This window comes from Stegostoma tigrinum, chromosome 2, assembly GCF_030684315.1.
Source record: "Stegostoma tigrinum isolate sSteTig4 chromosome 2, sSteTig4.hap1, whole genome shotgun sequence".
Classification (NCBI taxonomy): Eukaryota; Metazoa; Chordata; class Chondrichthyes; order Orectolobiformes; family Stegostomatidae; genus Stegostoma; species Stegostoma tigrinum.
In genome coordinates this window covers 118,305,460-118,322,945 of record NC_081355.1, presented here as the reverse complement: position 1 = coordinate 118,322,945, position 17,486 = coordinate 118,305,460, and the positions used below count along the sequence as shown (strand labels likewise).

The window sequence follows — 17,486 nt, the reverse complement described above, 5'->3', positions numbered from 1 at the left end:
CCTGTGTCTCCACACACACACACACACACACACACGGCCCGTGTCTCCACACACACACACGGCCCGCGTCTCCACACACAAACACACACACACGGCCCGTGTCTCCACACACACACACGGCCCGTGCCTCCACACACACACACACGGCCCGTGCCTCCACACACACACACACGGCCCGTGCCTCCACACACACACACGGCCCGTGTCTCCACACACACACATACGGCCCGTGTCTCCACCCACACACACACACGGCCCGTGTCTCCACACACACACACACACACACACACACACGGCCCGTGTCTCCACACACACACACACACACACACACACACACGGCCCGTGTCTCCACACACACACACGGCCCGTGTCTCCACACACACACACACACACACACACACACACACACACACACACACACGGCCCGTGTCTCCACACACACACACGGCCCGCGTCTCCACACACAAACACACACACACGGCCCGTGTCTCCACACACACACACGGCCCGTGTCTCCACACACACACACACACGGCCCGTGCCTCCACACACACACACACGGCCCGTGCCTCCACACACACACACACGGCCCGTGCCTCCACACACACACACGGCCCGTGTCTCCACACACACACATACGGCCCGTGTCTCCACACACACACATACGGCCCGTGTCTCCACACACACACACACGGCCCGTGCCTCCACACACACACACACACACACACACACACACGGCCCGTGTCTCCACACACACACACGGCCCGTGTCTCCACACACACACACACACACACACGGCCCGTGTCTCCACACACACACACGGCCCGTGTCTCCACACACACACACGGCCCGTGCCTCCACACACACACACACGGCCCATGCCTCCACACACACATACGGCCCGTGTCTCCACACACACACACGGCCCGTGTCTCCACACACACACACGGCCCGTGTCTCCACACACACACACACGGCCCGTGTCTCCACACACACACACACACACACACACACACACACACACACACACACACACACACACGGCCCGTGTCTCCACACACACATACACACGGCCCGTGTGTCCACACACACACACACACACACGGCCCGTGTCTCCACACACACACATACACACACGGCCCGTGTCTCCACACACACACACACACACACACACACACACGGCCTGTGTCTCTCACTCGCACACATACACACACCCCGCCCGTGTCCCTCCCCATACACACACACGGCCCGTGTCTCTCCACACACACACACACACACGGCCCGTGTCTCTCCACACACACACACACACGGCCCGTGTCTCTCCACACACGCACGGCCCGTGTCTACACACACACACACACGGCCCGTGTCTCCACACACACACACGGCCCGTGTCTCCACACACACACACGGCCCGTGTCTACACACACACACACACACGGCCCGTGTCTCCCCACACACACACACACACACACACACACACACACACACACACACACACACACACACACACACGGCCCGTGTCTCCACACACACACACACACACACACACGGCCCGTGTCTCCACACACACACACACACACACACGGCCCGTGTCTCCACACACACACACACACACACACGGCCCGTGTCTCCACACACACACACACACACACACACACACACACACACGGCCCGTGTCTCCACACACACACACACACGGCCCGTGTCTCCACACACACACACACACGGCCCGTGTCTCCACACACACACACACACACACACACACACACGGCCCGTGTCTCCACACACACACGGCCCGTGTCTCCACACACACACACACACACACACACACACGGCCCGTGTCTCCACACACACACACACACGGCCCGTGTCTCCACACACACACACACACACACGCACACGGCCCGTGTCTCCACACACACACACACACGCACACGGCCCGTGTCTCTCACTCACACACATACACACACCCCGCCCGTGTCCCTCCCCACACACACACACGGCCCGTGTCTCTCCACACACACACACACACACGGCCCGTGTCTCCACACACACACACACACACGGCCCGTGTCTCCACACACACACACACACACACGGCCCGTGTCTCCACACACACACACACACACACGGCCCGTGTCTCCACACACACACACACACACACACACGGCCCGTGTCTCCACACACACACACACACACACACACACACACACACGGCCCGTGTCTCCACACACACACTCACGGCCCGTGTCTCCACACACACACACACACGGCCCGTGTCTCCACACACACACACACGGCCCGTGTCTCCACACACACACACACGGCCCGTGTCTCCACACACACACACACACACACACACACACACACACACACACACACACACACACACACACACACACACACACGGCCCGTGTCTCCACACACACACACACACACACGGCCCGTGTCTCCACACACACACACACACACACACACACGGCCCGTGTCTCCACACACACACACACACACACGGCCCGTGTCTCCACACACACACACACACACACGGCCCGTGTCTCCACACACACACACACACGGCCCGTGTCTCCACACACACACACACACACGCACACGGCCCGTGTCTCTCACTCACACACATACACACACCCCGCCCGTGTCCCTCCCCACACACACACACGGCCCGTGTCTCTCCACACACACACACACACACGGCCCGTGTCTCCACACACACACACACACACGGCCCGTGTCTCCACACACACACACACACACGGCCCGTGTCTCCACACACACACACACACACGGCCCGTGTCTCCACACACACACACACACACACACACACACACGGCCCGTGTCTCCACACACACACTCACGGCCCGTGTCTCCACACACACACACACGGCCCGTGTCTCCACACACACACACACGGCCCGTGTCTCCACACACACACACACACGGCCCGTGTCTCCACACACACACACACACGGCCCGTGTCTCCACACACACACGCACACGGCCCGTGCCCCTCCCCCCACACACGGCCCGTGCCCCTCACTCACACACACACACGGCCCGTATCTCTCTCTCACACTCACACACACACACACACACGTGCGCGCACACGGACTGTGTCTCTCACTCAAACAAACACATACACACACACGGCCCGTGTCTCTCTCACACACACACGCGGCCCGTGCCCCTCACACACACACACACACCCCGCCTGTGTCCCTCCCCATACACACATGGCCCGTGTCTCTCCACACACACACACACACACACACACACGGCCCGTGTCTCCACACACACACACACACACGGCCCGTGTCTCTCATTCTGACAGACACACACGGCCCGTGCCCCCCTCTCTCTCTCTCTCTCACACACACACACAGCCGGTGAATCTCGCTGAGACACACATGGTCCATGTCTCTCACTCATACACACACACACACACACACATCCCCCGCCCGTGTCCCTCCCCACACACACACGGCATGTGTCTCTCCACACACACGGCCCATGCCCCTCACTCACACACACACATGGCCCGTATCTCTCTCTCTCTCTCTCTCACACACACACACACACACATATACACACACACACACACACACACAGCCGGTGAATGTTGCTGAGACATACATGGCCCGTGTCTCTCACTCATACACACACAGACACCCGTGTCTCTCACTTATATACGCACACACACACCCCGTGTCTCACACTCATACACATACACACACCCCGTGTCTCTCACTCATTTACCCACACACACACACACAAACACAAAGTGTCTCACACTCACACACACACGGCCCGTGTCACTCACACACAAACACACATGGCCCATGCCCCTCACTCACACACACACAAGGCCCGAGTTGCTCACTCACTCTCACACACACACACACACACACACACACACCCCGCCCGTGTCCCTCCCCACACACACACGGCATGTGTCTCTCCACACACACACGCACACACACACGGCCCATGCCCCTCACACACACACACACACGGCCCGTATCTCTCTCTCTCTCTCTCTCACACACACACACACACACACACACGGCCGGTGAATCTCGCCGAGACACACACACCCCGTGTCTCTCACTCATACACACACACACACACACACACACCCCGTGTCTCTCACTCATACACACACACACACACACACACACCCCGTGTCTCACACTCATACACCGTGTCTCACACTCATACACACACATACACCGTGTCTCACACTCATACACATACACACACACACACACCCCATGTCTCTCACTCATATACCCACACACACAAACACCACGTGTCTCACACTCACACACAGCCCGTGTCACTCACACACAAACACACACACTGGCCATTTCTCTCGCTCAAACACACACACAGACACACACGGCACGTGTCTCTCACTCACACACACACGGCCCATGCCCCTCTCTATCTATCTCTCACACACACACACACACACACACACAGCCCATGTCTCTCATCACACACACACCTCCCGTGTCCCTCCACACACACACACAAACACACGTGGCCCGTGTCTCCACACACACGCACACACATTGTGTCTCTCGCTCAAACACACACACACACACGACCCGTGTGTCTCACTCACACACACACGGCCCATGTCTCACTCACACACACACACACACACACAGTCCATGCCCCTCACTCACACACACACGGCCCACGTCCCTCTCTCTCTCTCTCTCTCTCTCACACACACACACACCCCGTCTCTCTCACTCATTCATACACACACACACACAAACACACACACACAAACACCCCATGTCTTACACTCACACACACATGGCCAACGTCTCTCACACACCAACACAAACACTGGCCGTTTCTCTCACTCAAACACACACCCACACACACACGGCACGTGTCTCTCACTCACACACACACGGCCCATGCCCCTCCCTCTCTCTCTATCTCTCGCACACACACACAGCCTGTGTCTCTCATCACACACACACCTCCCGTGTCCCTCCACACACACACACACACACACACACGCCGTTTCGCTCAAACACACACACACACACGGCTCATGTCTCACTCACACACACACACGGCCCATGTCCCTCTCTCTCTCACTCACACACACACACACACACACACACAGCCCGTGCGGCTCACTCGCGCACATACACATGGCCCGTGCCCCACACTCACACACACACGGCCCGAGTGTTTTACTCACTCTCACAAACACACACCCCGCCCGAGTCCCTCGCCACACACATGCGGCCCGTGTCTCTCCACACACACACAAACACACACTGCCCATGTCTCCACAGTCACACACAAACACACACACACACTGCCTGTGTCTCTCCACACACACAAACCCACCCAGCCAGTATCTCTCCGCACACTCATGGCCCGTGTCCCTCACTCTCTCACATACACACACACGTGGCCTGTGCCTCTCACTCACACACACACAGGGCCCGTGAATCTCGCTCACACACACGGCCCGTGTCTCTCATTCATATACATGCGCACGGCGCCTGTCTCTCCACACACACACACACACACACACACACACACACACACACACACACGGTCCGCGTCTCTCTCTCTCTCTCATGCACACCCGGTCCGCGTCTCTCTCACGCACACATGGTCCGCATCGTTCTCTCTCTCAGGCACACACGATCTGTGTCTCTCACTCATACACACACACACATGCTCCATGTTTCTCACGCATACACACATACAACCCGTGTCCCTCACACATACACACATACAACCCGTGTCCCTCACGCATACACACATACAACCCGTGTCCCTCACGCATACACACACACGGCCCGTGTCTCTCACGCATACACACACACGGCCCGTGTCTCTCACGCATACACACACACGGCCCCTGTCTCTCACGCGTACACACACAGTTACTCTGCTCCCCCAACACACACGCACACAGTCACTCTGTTCCCCCAACACACACACACACACACACACACACACACACACACACACAGAGTCACTCTGCTCCCCTAACACACACACAGTCACACTGCTCCCCCAACACACACACACACACATGCACACACACAGTCACTCTGCTCCCCCAACACACACACAGAGTCACTCTGCTCCCCCAACACACACACACAGTCACTCTGCTCCTCTAACCCGCACACACAGTCACTCTGCTCCCCCAACACGCATACACACACACACACAGACACAGACACAGTCACTCTGCTCCCCCAAAACACACACACACACACAGTCACTCTGCTCCCCCAACACGCACACACACACACACAGTCACTTTGCTCCCCCAACACACACACACACACACACACACGGCCCGTGTCTCTCACTCACACACATACACACACCCCGCCCGTGTCCCTCCCCACACACACACGGCCCGTGTCTCTCCACACACACACACACGGCACGTGTCTCCACACACACACACACACACACACACACACACACACACACACACACAGCCCGTGTCTCCACACACACACACACACACACACACACACGGCCCGTGTCTCCACACATACACACACACACACACGCACACGGCCCGTGTCTCTCACTCACACACATACACACACCCCGCCCGTGTCCCTCCCCACACACACACGGCCCGTGTCTCTCCACACACACACACACGGCCCGTGTCTCCACACACACACACACACACACGGCCCGTGTCTCCACACACACACACGGCCCGTGTCTCCACACACACACACACTCACGGCCCGTGTCTCCACACACACACACACTCACGGCCCGTGTCTCCACACACACACACACTCACGGCCCGTGTCTCCACACACACACACACACACGGCCCGTGTCTCCACACACACACACACACGGCCCGTGTCTCCACACACACACACACACACACACACGGCCCGTGTCTCCACACACACACACACACACACACACGGCCCGTGTCTCCACACACACACACACACACACACGGCCCGTGCCCCTCCCCCCACACACACACACACACGGCCCGTGCCCCTCACTCACACACACACACGGCCCGTATCTCTCTCTCACACTCACACACACACACACACGTGCGCGCACACGGACTGTGTCTCTCACTCAAACAAACACATACACACGCACGGCCCGTGTCTCTCTCACACACACACGCGGCCCGTGCCCCTCACTCACACACACACACACACACACACACCCCGCCTGTGTCCCTCCCCATACACACATGGCCCGTGTCTCTCCACACACACACACACACATGGCCCGTGTCTCCACACACACACACACACACGGCCCGTGTCTCTCATTCTCACAGACACACACGGCCCGTGCCCCCCTCTCTCTCTCTCTCTCTCACACACACACACAGCCGGTGAATCTCGCTGAGACACACATGGTCCATGTCTCTCACTCATACACACACACACACACACACACACACACACACATCCCCCGCCCGTGTCCCTCCCCACACACACACGGCATGTGTCTCTCCACACACACGGCCCATGCCCCTCACTCACACACACACATGGCCCGTATCTCTCTCTCTCTCTCTCTCTCTCACACACACACACAGCCGGTGAATGTCGCTGAGACACACATGGCCCGTGTCTCTCACTCATACACACACACACACACACACCCGTGTCTCTCACTTATATACGCACACACACACCCCGTGTCTCACACTCATACACATACACACACCCCGTGTCTCTCACTCATATACCCACACACACACACAAACACAAAGTGTCTCACACTCACACACACACGGCCCGTGTCACTCACACACAAACACACATGGCCCATGCCCCTCACTCACACACACACACGGCCCGAGTTGCTCACTCACTCTCACACACACACACCCCGCCCGTGTCCCTCCCCACACACACACGGCATGTGTCTCTCCACACACACACACACGGCCCATGCCCCTCACTCACACACACACACGGCCCGTATCTCTCTCTCTCTCACACACACACACACACACACACACACACACACACGGCCGGTGAATCTCGCCGAGACACACACACCCCGTGTCTCTCACTCATACACACACACACACACACACACCCCGTGTCTCTCACTCATACACACACACACACACACACACACACCCCGTGTCTCACACTCATACACCGTGTCTCACACTCATACACATACACACACCCCATGTCTCTCACTCATATACCCACACACACAAACACCACGTGTCTCACACTCACACACACAGCACATGTCACTCACACACAAACACACACACTGGCCATTTCTCTCGCTCAAACACACACACAGACACACACGGCACGTGTCTCTCACTCACACACACACGGCCCATGCCCCTCTCTATCTATCTCTCAGACACACACAGCCCATGTCTCTCATCACACACACACCTCCCGTGTCCCTCCACACACACACACAAACACACGTGGCCCGTGTCTCCACACACATTGTGTCTCTCGCTCAAACACACACACACACACGACCCGTGTGTCTCACTCACACACACACGGCCCATGTCTCACACACACACACACACACACACACACACACACACACACACACACACACACACACACAGTCCATGCCCCTCACTCACACACACACGGCCCACGTCCCTCTCTCTCTCTCTCACACACACACACCCCGTCTCTCTCACTCATTCATACACACACACACAAACACACACACACACACACACACAAACACCCCATGTCTTACACTCACACACACATGGCCAACGTCTCTCACACACCAACACAAACACTGGCCGTTTCTCTCACTCAAACACACACCCACACACACACGGCACGTGTCTCTCACTCACACACACACGGCCCATGCCCCTCCCTCTCTCTCTATCTCTCACACACACACACAGCCTGTGTCTCTCATCACACACACACCTCCCGTGTCCCTCCACACACACACACACACACACACACACACACACACACACACACGCCGTTTCGCTCAAACACACACACACACACACGGCTCATGTCTCACTCACACACACACACGGCCCATGTCCCTCTCTCTCTCACTCACACACACACACACACACACACACACAGCCCGTGCGGCTCACTCGCGCACATACACATGGCCCGTGCCCCACACTCACACACACACGGCCCGAGTGTTTTACTCACTCTCACAAACACACACCCCGCCCGTGTCCCTCGCCACACACATGCGGCCCGTGTCTCTCCACACACACACAAACACACACTGCCCATGTCTCCACAGTCACACACAAACACACACACACACTGCCTGTGTCTCTCCACACACACAAACCCACCCAGCCAGTATCTCTCCGCGCACTCATGGCCCGTGTCCCTCACTCTCTCACATACACACACACGTGGCCTGTGCCTCTCACTCACACGCACACAGGGCCCGTGAATCTCGCTCACACACACGGCCCGTGTCTCTCATTCATATACATGCGCACGGCCCCTGTCTCTCCACACACACACACACACACACACACACGGTCCGCGTCTCTCTCTCTCTCTCATGCACACCCGGTCCGCGTCTCTCTCACGCACACATGGTCCGCATTGTTCTCTCTCTCCGGCACACACGGTCTGCGTCTCTCACTCATACACACACACACATGCCCCATGTTTCTCACGCATACACACATACAACCCGTGTCCCTCACGCATACACACATACAACCCATGTCCCTCACGCATACACACATACAACCCGTGTCCCTCACGCATACACACACACGGCCCGTGTCTCTCACGCATACACACACACGGCCCGTGTCTCTCACGCATACACACATACAGCCCTTGTCTCTCACGCATACACACACACGGCCCCTGTCTCTCACGCGTACACACACAGTTACTCTGCTCCCCCAACACACACGCACACAGTCACTCTGTTCCCCCAACACACACACACACACACACACACACACACACACACACACACACACACACAGTCACTCTGCTCCCCTAACACACACACAGTCACACTGCTCCCCCAACACACACACACACACACGCACATGCACACACACAGTCACTCTGCTCCCCCAACACACACACAGAGTCACTCTGCTCCCCCAACACACACACACAGTCACTCTGCTCCTCTAACACGCACACACAGTCACTCTGCTCCTCTAACACGCACACACAGTCACTCTGCTCCCCCAACACGCATACACACACACACACAGACACAGTCACTCTGCTCCCCCAACACACACACACAGAGTCACTCTGCTCCCCCAACATGCACACACACACACACAGTCACTTTGCTCCCCCAACACACACACACACACACACACACACACACACACACACACACACACACACACACACACAGTCACTCTGCTCCCCCAACACATACACACACAGTCACTCTGCTCCCCCAACACGCACGCACAGAGTCACTATGATCCCCCAACACGCACGCACACAGTCACTCTGCTACCCCAACACACATGCACACACACACTCTGTTCCCCCAACACACTCATACAGACACACAGTCACTCTGCTCCCCAAACTCTCGCACACACACAGTCACTCTGCTCCCCCAACACACACACTCACTCACTGTGCTCCCCCAACACACACACACAGTCACTCTGCTCCCCCAACACGCACGCACACACACACTCTGCCCCCGCAACACACACACAAACCACACAGTCACCCTGCTGGCCCAACACACACACTCAATCACTGTGCTCCCCCATCACACACACACACAGTCACTCTGCTCCCCCAACACGCACGCACACACACACTCTGCCCCCGCAACACACACACAAACCACACAGTCACCCTGCTGGCCCAACACACACACTCAATCACTCTGCTCCCCCATCACACACACACACAGTCACTCTGCTCCCCCAACACACACACACACACAAATTATGTGGGTCAAATTTGCAGATCCTTTCACAGTCTGTCAATGCAGAATTTTACAACTTCATGCTTTCTGAAAAAAATCAGTCTGAATCCAGTTTAAAACATTGACACATTCTAAAGAAGGCTTCATATCTAAAATTGAGATAGTAAGGACTGCCAACAGTGGAGTCAGAGATAACAGAGTGTGGAGTTAGAGGAACACAGCAGGCCTCCTCCAATGTCACAATGACACCACCCAGAAGCTGGAGGAGCAGCTCCTCATCCTCGGCCTTGGGAGCTGACAGCCCAATGGCCTAAATGGGGATTTTACCAGTTTCAGAATCTCACCACCCTCATCCCATGACCAACCTCCTTGACCTGACACAACTTGTCCATCTTCTCTCCCACCTGTCCACTCCTCCCACCCCCCTGACGAATCCTCACCACTCCCTACTTGCAGTCACCTATCACCATCCAACCTATCTTCCCCAGCCCGACCCCTCCTCTCTCTGTTCATTTTCTCACTCCCTTCCCCCTCTCTCATTTATGAAGAAGGGTTCCAACCCGAAGTGTCAACTTTCCTGTTCCTCTGACACTGCCTGGCCTACCGTGTTCCTCCAGCTTCACATTGTATTATCTCTTCATATCTAAAATGCATTGTCTGACCTGAGATGTCACCTCTTGCATACACTGATAAAACCTTTCATTATCTCAGGGCAGTGGCTTGAACAAAATTCTGGGATTTCCATTTTAATCAATCAAAAGGGGAGGCAATGGCCTAATGGTATTAATCGCTGGACTCTTAATCCAGAAACCTAGATACCATTCTGGGGACCAAGGTTCGAATCCCACCACAGCAGATGGTGGAATTTGAATTCAATAAAATGTCTGGAATTAAAAATCTCATGATGACCATGCACCCATTCTTGATTGTTAGAAAAACCCAGCTGGTTCACTAATGTCCTTTAGGGAAGGAAACTGCCATCCTTACCTGGTCTGGTCTACATGTGACTCCAGACCCACAGCAATGCGGTTGACTCTAAACTGCCCTCTGGGCAATTAGGGATGGGAATAAATGCTGCCTGGTCATCGACACCCTCATTCCTGTCAATGAATAAAGATAAAAAAAACCTGCATCTCCTTTCTAACTGGTAAAAGATTTAACAGGAGGGAGTGAGCCAGTTATTTTAGTTTTATTCAATACATTTGCATCAGTTGTATGATCTTTTGCTTATAAATTCTGTGTCTTGATGCCTCTCTCACTACACCTGTTAAAGAAGAAATGCTCCAAAGGCAAGTGTTTTCAAATAAACCTGTTAGTCGACAACCGGGTGTCATGTGATTTTTGGTATTTAACATGTCACAGCAGGCCTTCTCAAAAAGGACGAGGGCAGAAGTCTTTTCCACCAACAGCTATCAGTCAATCGGAAGCTAACATCTCCTCTGTACTCAGCAATTTTAAGGAGGTTGTGGTTTCTGTCAACACCACATCCACATGAGGTCAAGGTATAGGTGAATGATCATGAGTGAGTCTTGCAGTGTCAGGAATAAGAGCATATAGTGGCCATTCCCCTTCAGGCACTTAGTGCCTGTGAATGAAGTATCCCTCTGGAATATCTCAAAGATACACACCAGGGTTGCTTGTCACAATTCTCTTTTGGTAATTGCCTGTCCATTACTGGATTAATACCAGCAGTGACAAGATTAGACCTTTAAAGCAAGTGTTAATTTTCTACTTAAAGGTCTCAGTTGGCAGTAAAGGAGAATGGTGATGAATTCTCACTCTAATCACATCCTTCTTAAAATGTTGGAAAATGGCACCAGAACAAAATTAGTTTGTCTCTGTAATATAGATTACATGTGATTTATAATAAATTACATATGGTTTATAAATTGCTTTGTTAACCTATCTTGCTATCTTCAAGTAATCCTGCATCATAAGTCTTGTTGTTCCTGCATCCTCTTTAAAATTGTGCCATTTACCTTCTATTATTTAATGTTATTCTTCCCATATTTCAATAAAGGATACAAAAACTGATGAGGGGAAGAATAGCCAACTGTTAATTTGCTCATGTTCCTCACAAATTTTCTGGCAAATACACTGGCATATATGACCCCAAACTTCTCTTTCACAAGCATACTTAAAAACTCTTCTATTGCAGTCCCTCAAGATCAAGGGTGATTTGCTCCAATTCAGATTCAAATGCAATCTGAGATGACTGGTAAGTCCATTGTACAATCTGCACACTACTATATGTATTACCATATGTATTTAAAGGGGAAGGCAGATGAATTTTTTTGGAGGTGGATGTACTCACTAATATTTTATTGAAATGCTAGTTATATTTAGCATACACAAGTGAAGAGCATTAAGTAGCTTCAGCCAATGCAAAGCAACACTTCCAAGACTCTTGTTTCAGTGGTAATGTCCCTTAATCTGTGCTAGGAGGCCTGGTTTCAATTTTCACCTGCAACAGAGGTATACCATAACATGTCTGAGCAGGTTGGTTTAAACTTAAAGAAACACTTTTTGGACACTGTTGTTTAGGAAAGAGGCAGATCCTGGTAATGTCGCTTTCTGTAAATAAATTTAGTACGAAGTACTATTTCCATTTAAGTTAGTTACATGCCAGGCTTCCCATGAGTTTGTAGGGAACATGTGGCTTCTTCAGTTCAAATTCTTAGAACACCCATAATACCTTTCTACAGTCTTTTTGGAGTACTGTCATGACTGAGCTCAGAGTAGGGCAGTAACTGGGGAGTCTGGTTTCAGATAACATGTCCTTACCGTTTAATCATTTACTGCCTTGATGGTGGATCCATTCACTTGAGTGAGGATACTTCTGTTGGACCACCTTTCTTGTTACCAGATTTGTAGGGTCTCAAGAATGTATTGCTGCATCCTACACATCATGTCTAGCAGTTTATCAACAGGTGTGGTGGTACCACCACAGCCAGGAGCTGTTCAATGTATGCCACTTTCAATCCAAAACCTAAATGACTGCAACCTCTATCATGAACTCTAGCATGCACATGATAATTGGTGTGCATTCACTCAGCGACTGAGCTCCGGATCGCAGTCCATTTGTTTGGCAGGGCATAAGGAACCTTTCACTACACACTCAGAAAATGAAATTCCTATTCCAACAAACTCCCAAAGCTGAACAACTTAACTATGATAATCAGGAAAACGTGGACCATTTTTCTTATCTTCTTGATAAAGGCAGACACCAGAACAAAATTCATCGTAATTTTCAATATGTTAGCTCATAATTTGCCAAGCTGCGAAAAAGACCTCAAACACAAAACTAAAGCCATGGTTAATTGGGCAGCAGTGATCCCTGTGATCCTATGTCCTCCAACTTGGATATCCAATAGCAGACTGCTTAAATCAGTGGAAAAGTACCACCAGAAACGTAATTGTAACATTTGCTGGTAAATGTCATGCAATTTCCCTCCTTCATTTCTATACATAAACATAGCAAACAAGAGCAGCAGTAGCGCTGCCATACAGTTTGATCATAGCTGATCATCCAACTAAGCACCCTGTTCCTGCTTTCTCCTCATGTCCTGTGTTTTTCTCCACACAATGCAATATCGAACAGTATTTTCATTTTGTTTGGAAGAACAAATTGGTTACAGCATAAACTCAACAATAGGGTTCTTTTTTCAGAAACAGGAGAGTGTAGTTGAGCAGCCCTTCCTCACAGGCTTCTTGTTCCTCAATTAACTCTAAATACTGAAGTATTCTCCATCCAGTCACGGTTCATACAGTCCCAGCAGGGATCTACAGCAAAGCATGTGGTTATTACCAGTGCAAACTAAAACAAAGAACTGTAGATCTGAAAAAAAAATTTGCTGGTGAAACTCAGCAGGGCTGGCACCATCTGTGGCAAGAAAAGTAGAGTTAACGCTTAGAGGGCAGTGATTCTTCATCAGAAAACTGGTTATTACCAATCACATGATTTCTATGAAGCCTTGTGAAAAAAACATACAATGTTCACAGTAGCCTTTCAACAAATGCTTTTAAAGAAACTACTCTAGTTATTTCCACAAAAATTTAAACAACTTGATTTTTCCACAAACCTTTAAAACGCATGTCCTCAAAGAAATGTTAAATATGAAGTGTTTTCATGATAATAATCATAGACATTTGGACTAGAGGAATGCAGGAATGGGAGAACACCAATCAGCCAGTTTCCTGCACGGCCGTTTAGTACGATCACAGCTATTTTCTCTATCCACCCCATTCTCAGAACAATGTATGCAAATATAACGTCAAAAATTTCCAATCAGCATCTTGGGATGTTAAAGTTAACATAAACAGAATTGGGCCAGCCATTCAAACACTGTGAATACATGACCAGGTCAAAGGTTGGAATACCATTTGGCTCACCACTCAACTCCCCAAAGCCTGTCCACAGTCTACAAAGCATGATTCTGTATTCTAACGGGATGCTCTCCACTCCCTAGACAACAACAACTCCAACGGTCAAGAAATCCACCAAGAAAAAATCAGACCCATTGACTGTCACCTCGGCCATCACTGGTGTACTGTTGCAGCAACACACATTCCAAAAGACACAAGCAGCAACTGAACAAGCAGCATTTTCCAAGCATGTGACCTGGAGGGTCAAGGGCCGCAGATGCATGGAAATATCAGAATGGGAACTATATCACCATTCCTTCACCGTTGCTGTGTCAAGTAGTGCAACATCCTCTGCAACAGCCCCATGGGTATGCCTACAACATAATGATTATGGTAGCCAAGGTGGTAGTTTACAGCACTTCTTGAGGGCAATTAGGGATAGACCATAATGCTCATTACTCAAGAATAAATAAAAAAAAGTCATTGGAAATCACCAATATTCATTGGCGGCATCAGGGAATCCTGCATTTTAATGAACCTTGAAGTACAATACATCATAACCACAAGACAAAGAAGCATTGAGTCTGCTTTGCCATTCAGTAAGATCATGATTGATCTGATAGTCCTCAACTCCACTTTCCTGCCTTTTAGCCATAACCTGTGATTCCCTAATGGATTAAATATACTTCTTCCATTCTGAAGAAGGGTCACTGGACCTGAAATATTACCTCAGATTTTTCTCCAGAGATGCTGCCAGATCCACTGAGTTTTCCCAGCAATTTCAATTTTGTTTCTGATTTCCAGCATATGCAGTTCTTTTGATTTTTTTTGGATTAAAAACAAAATCTTTCTAATCTTGAATAAACTTAATGAACCAGCCTCAGTAGTACTCTGCATTCAAGAATTCCACAGATTCACTAACCACTCAGAGAATAAAGTTCTGTTGTAAACATACAAGCACTATTCTGAAATGTTGACCTCTGGCCCTACACTCTCCTGCAAGGTAAAATAACCTTTCAGCATCTATCCTGTCAAGTCTCGTAAGCATCTTGTATGTTTTAATAAGGTCAATATCATTTTTCTATATTCTAATAAGTTTAGGTCCAATCTACTTAGTCTGTCCAATAATGGCGAAAGAACAATCCATGAGGCGTGATAGGAAAGTGTCATATGGTACATGTATTTGAAGACTGGTACCCACAACTACATGACTTATTCAATTATTTAACATACACCAATAAAAAGTGATCCACACAGGATAATTAAGAAAAGAATAGTAAATTCAAAAAGACTTGAGTAGCATCACTGACTGCAAGGAAAAGAACGATACAAAATTATGAAATAGGCACTCTTATCTATGAAATGATGGATGAGTTGAAAAGTGACTGAGCATGCAAACGACTTGTTAATACATACCTTCTCCAGGTGTGCCCTGTTCCAAAAGAAACTGTTGCCCTTCACTCCATTGCCTCTCCAATAACTGTTCGATGCTCGATGCAACTGGCGGCAGATTCTCCAAGACACTGTTATTTGATTGATCATAACGAATTTGTAAACTTGCAGGAGATCTGTTTGAAATGTTAGGATTTCCAAATTTAGAAGAAATACACTTGGTCTGTTTCACTCTAATGGAATCTAGTTTCAAAAGAAAAATCAACATCCTCCAGCAGACTTTCTAGAATTATCAAGTTTAAAGCCACGTCATAATGGCAGATAAAGTCATACAGCACAGAAACAGACCTTTCGGTCCAACTCATCCATGCTGACCAGACATCCCAACTTTACCACTTCCTCTGGCAGCTCACTCCATACACATAATACCTTCTGCATGAAGAAGTTAAACCTCAGGTGCTTTTTAAATCTTCTCCCTCTTATTTTAAACCTTTGCCTCTACTTTTGGACTCCCCCATTCAAGGAGAACGACTGGCTATTCACTCTATTCCATATTCCTCATAATTTTATGAACCTCTCTAAGGTCACCCCTCAACCTTTGATGCTCCAAGGAAATTAGCCCCAGCCGATTCAGTCTCTCGCTGTAACTCAAACCCTCCAGTCCCAGCATCATCCTTGTAAACTTTTTCTGTGTCCTTTCAATTTTAATATCTTTCCTGTAGAAGGGGTCAAGAATTGTATGCAGTATTCTAAAAGTGGCCACACCAATATCCTCT

The 17,486-nt window shown here is 51.0% G+C and overlaps 1 protein-coding gene across 12 annotated transcripts in view; it reads right to left on the bottom strand.

Annotated features, from left to right (window-relative positions):
* Window positions 1-17,486, bottom strand: part of mllt10 (MLLT10 histone lysine methyltransferase DOT1L cofactor) — a 647,928-nt gene that overhangs the window by 84,586 nt on the left and 545,856 nt on the right. For all 12 annotated transcript variants that reach the window (XM_059638794.1, XM_059638800.1, XM_059638789.1 and 9 more), the window contains one exon: window positions 16,735-16,886. In XM_059638794.1, coding sequence (XP_059494777.1) covers window positions 16,735-16,886 — 152 coding nt within the window. The remainder of the gene's footprint in view (window positions 1-16,734; window positions 16,887-17,486) is intronic.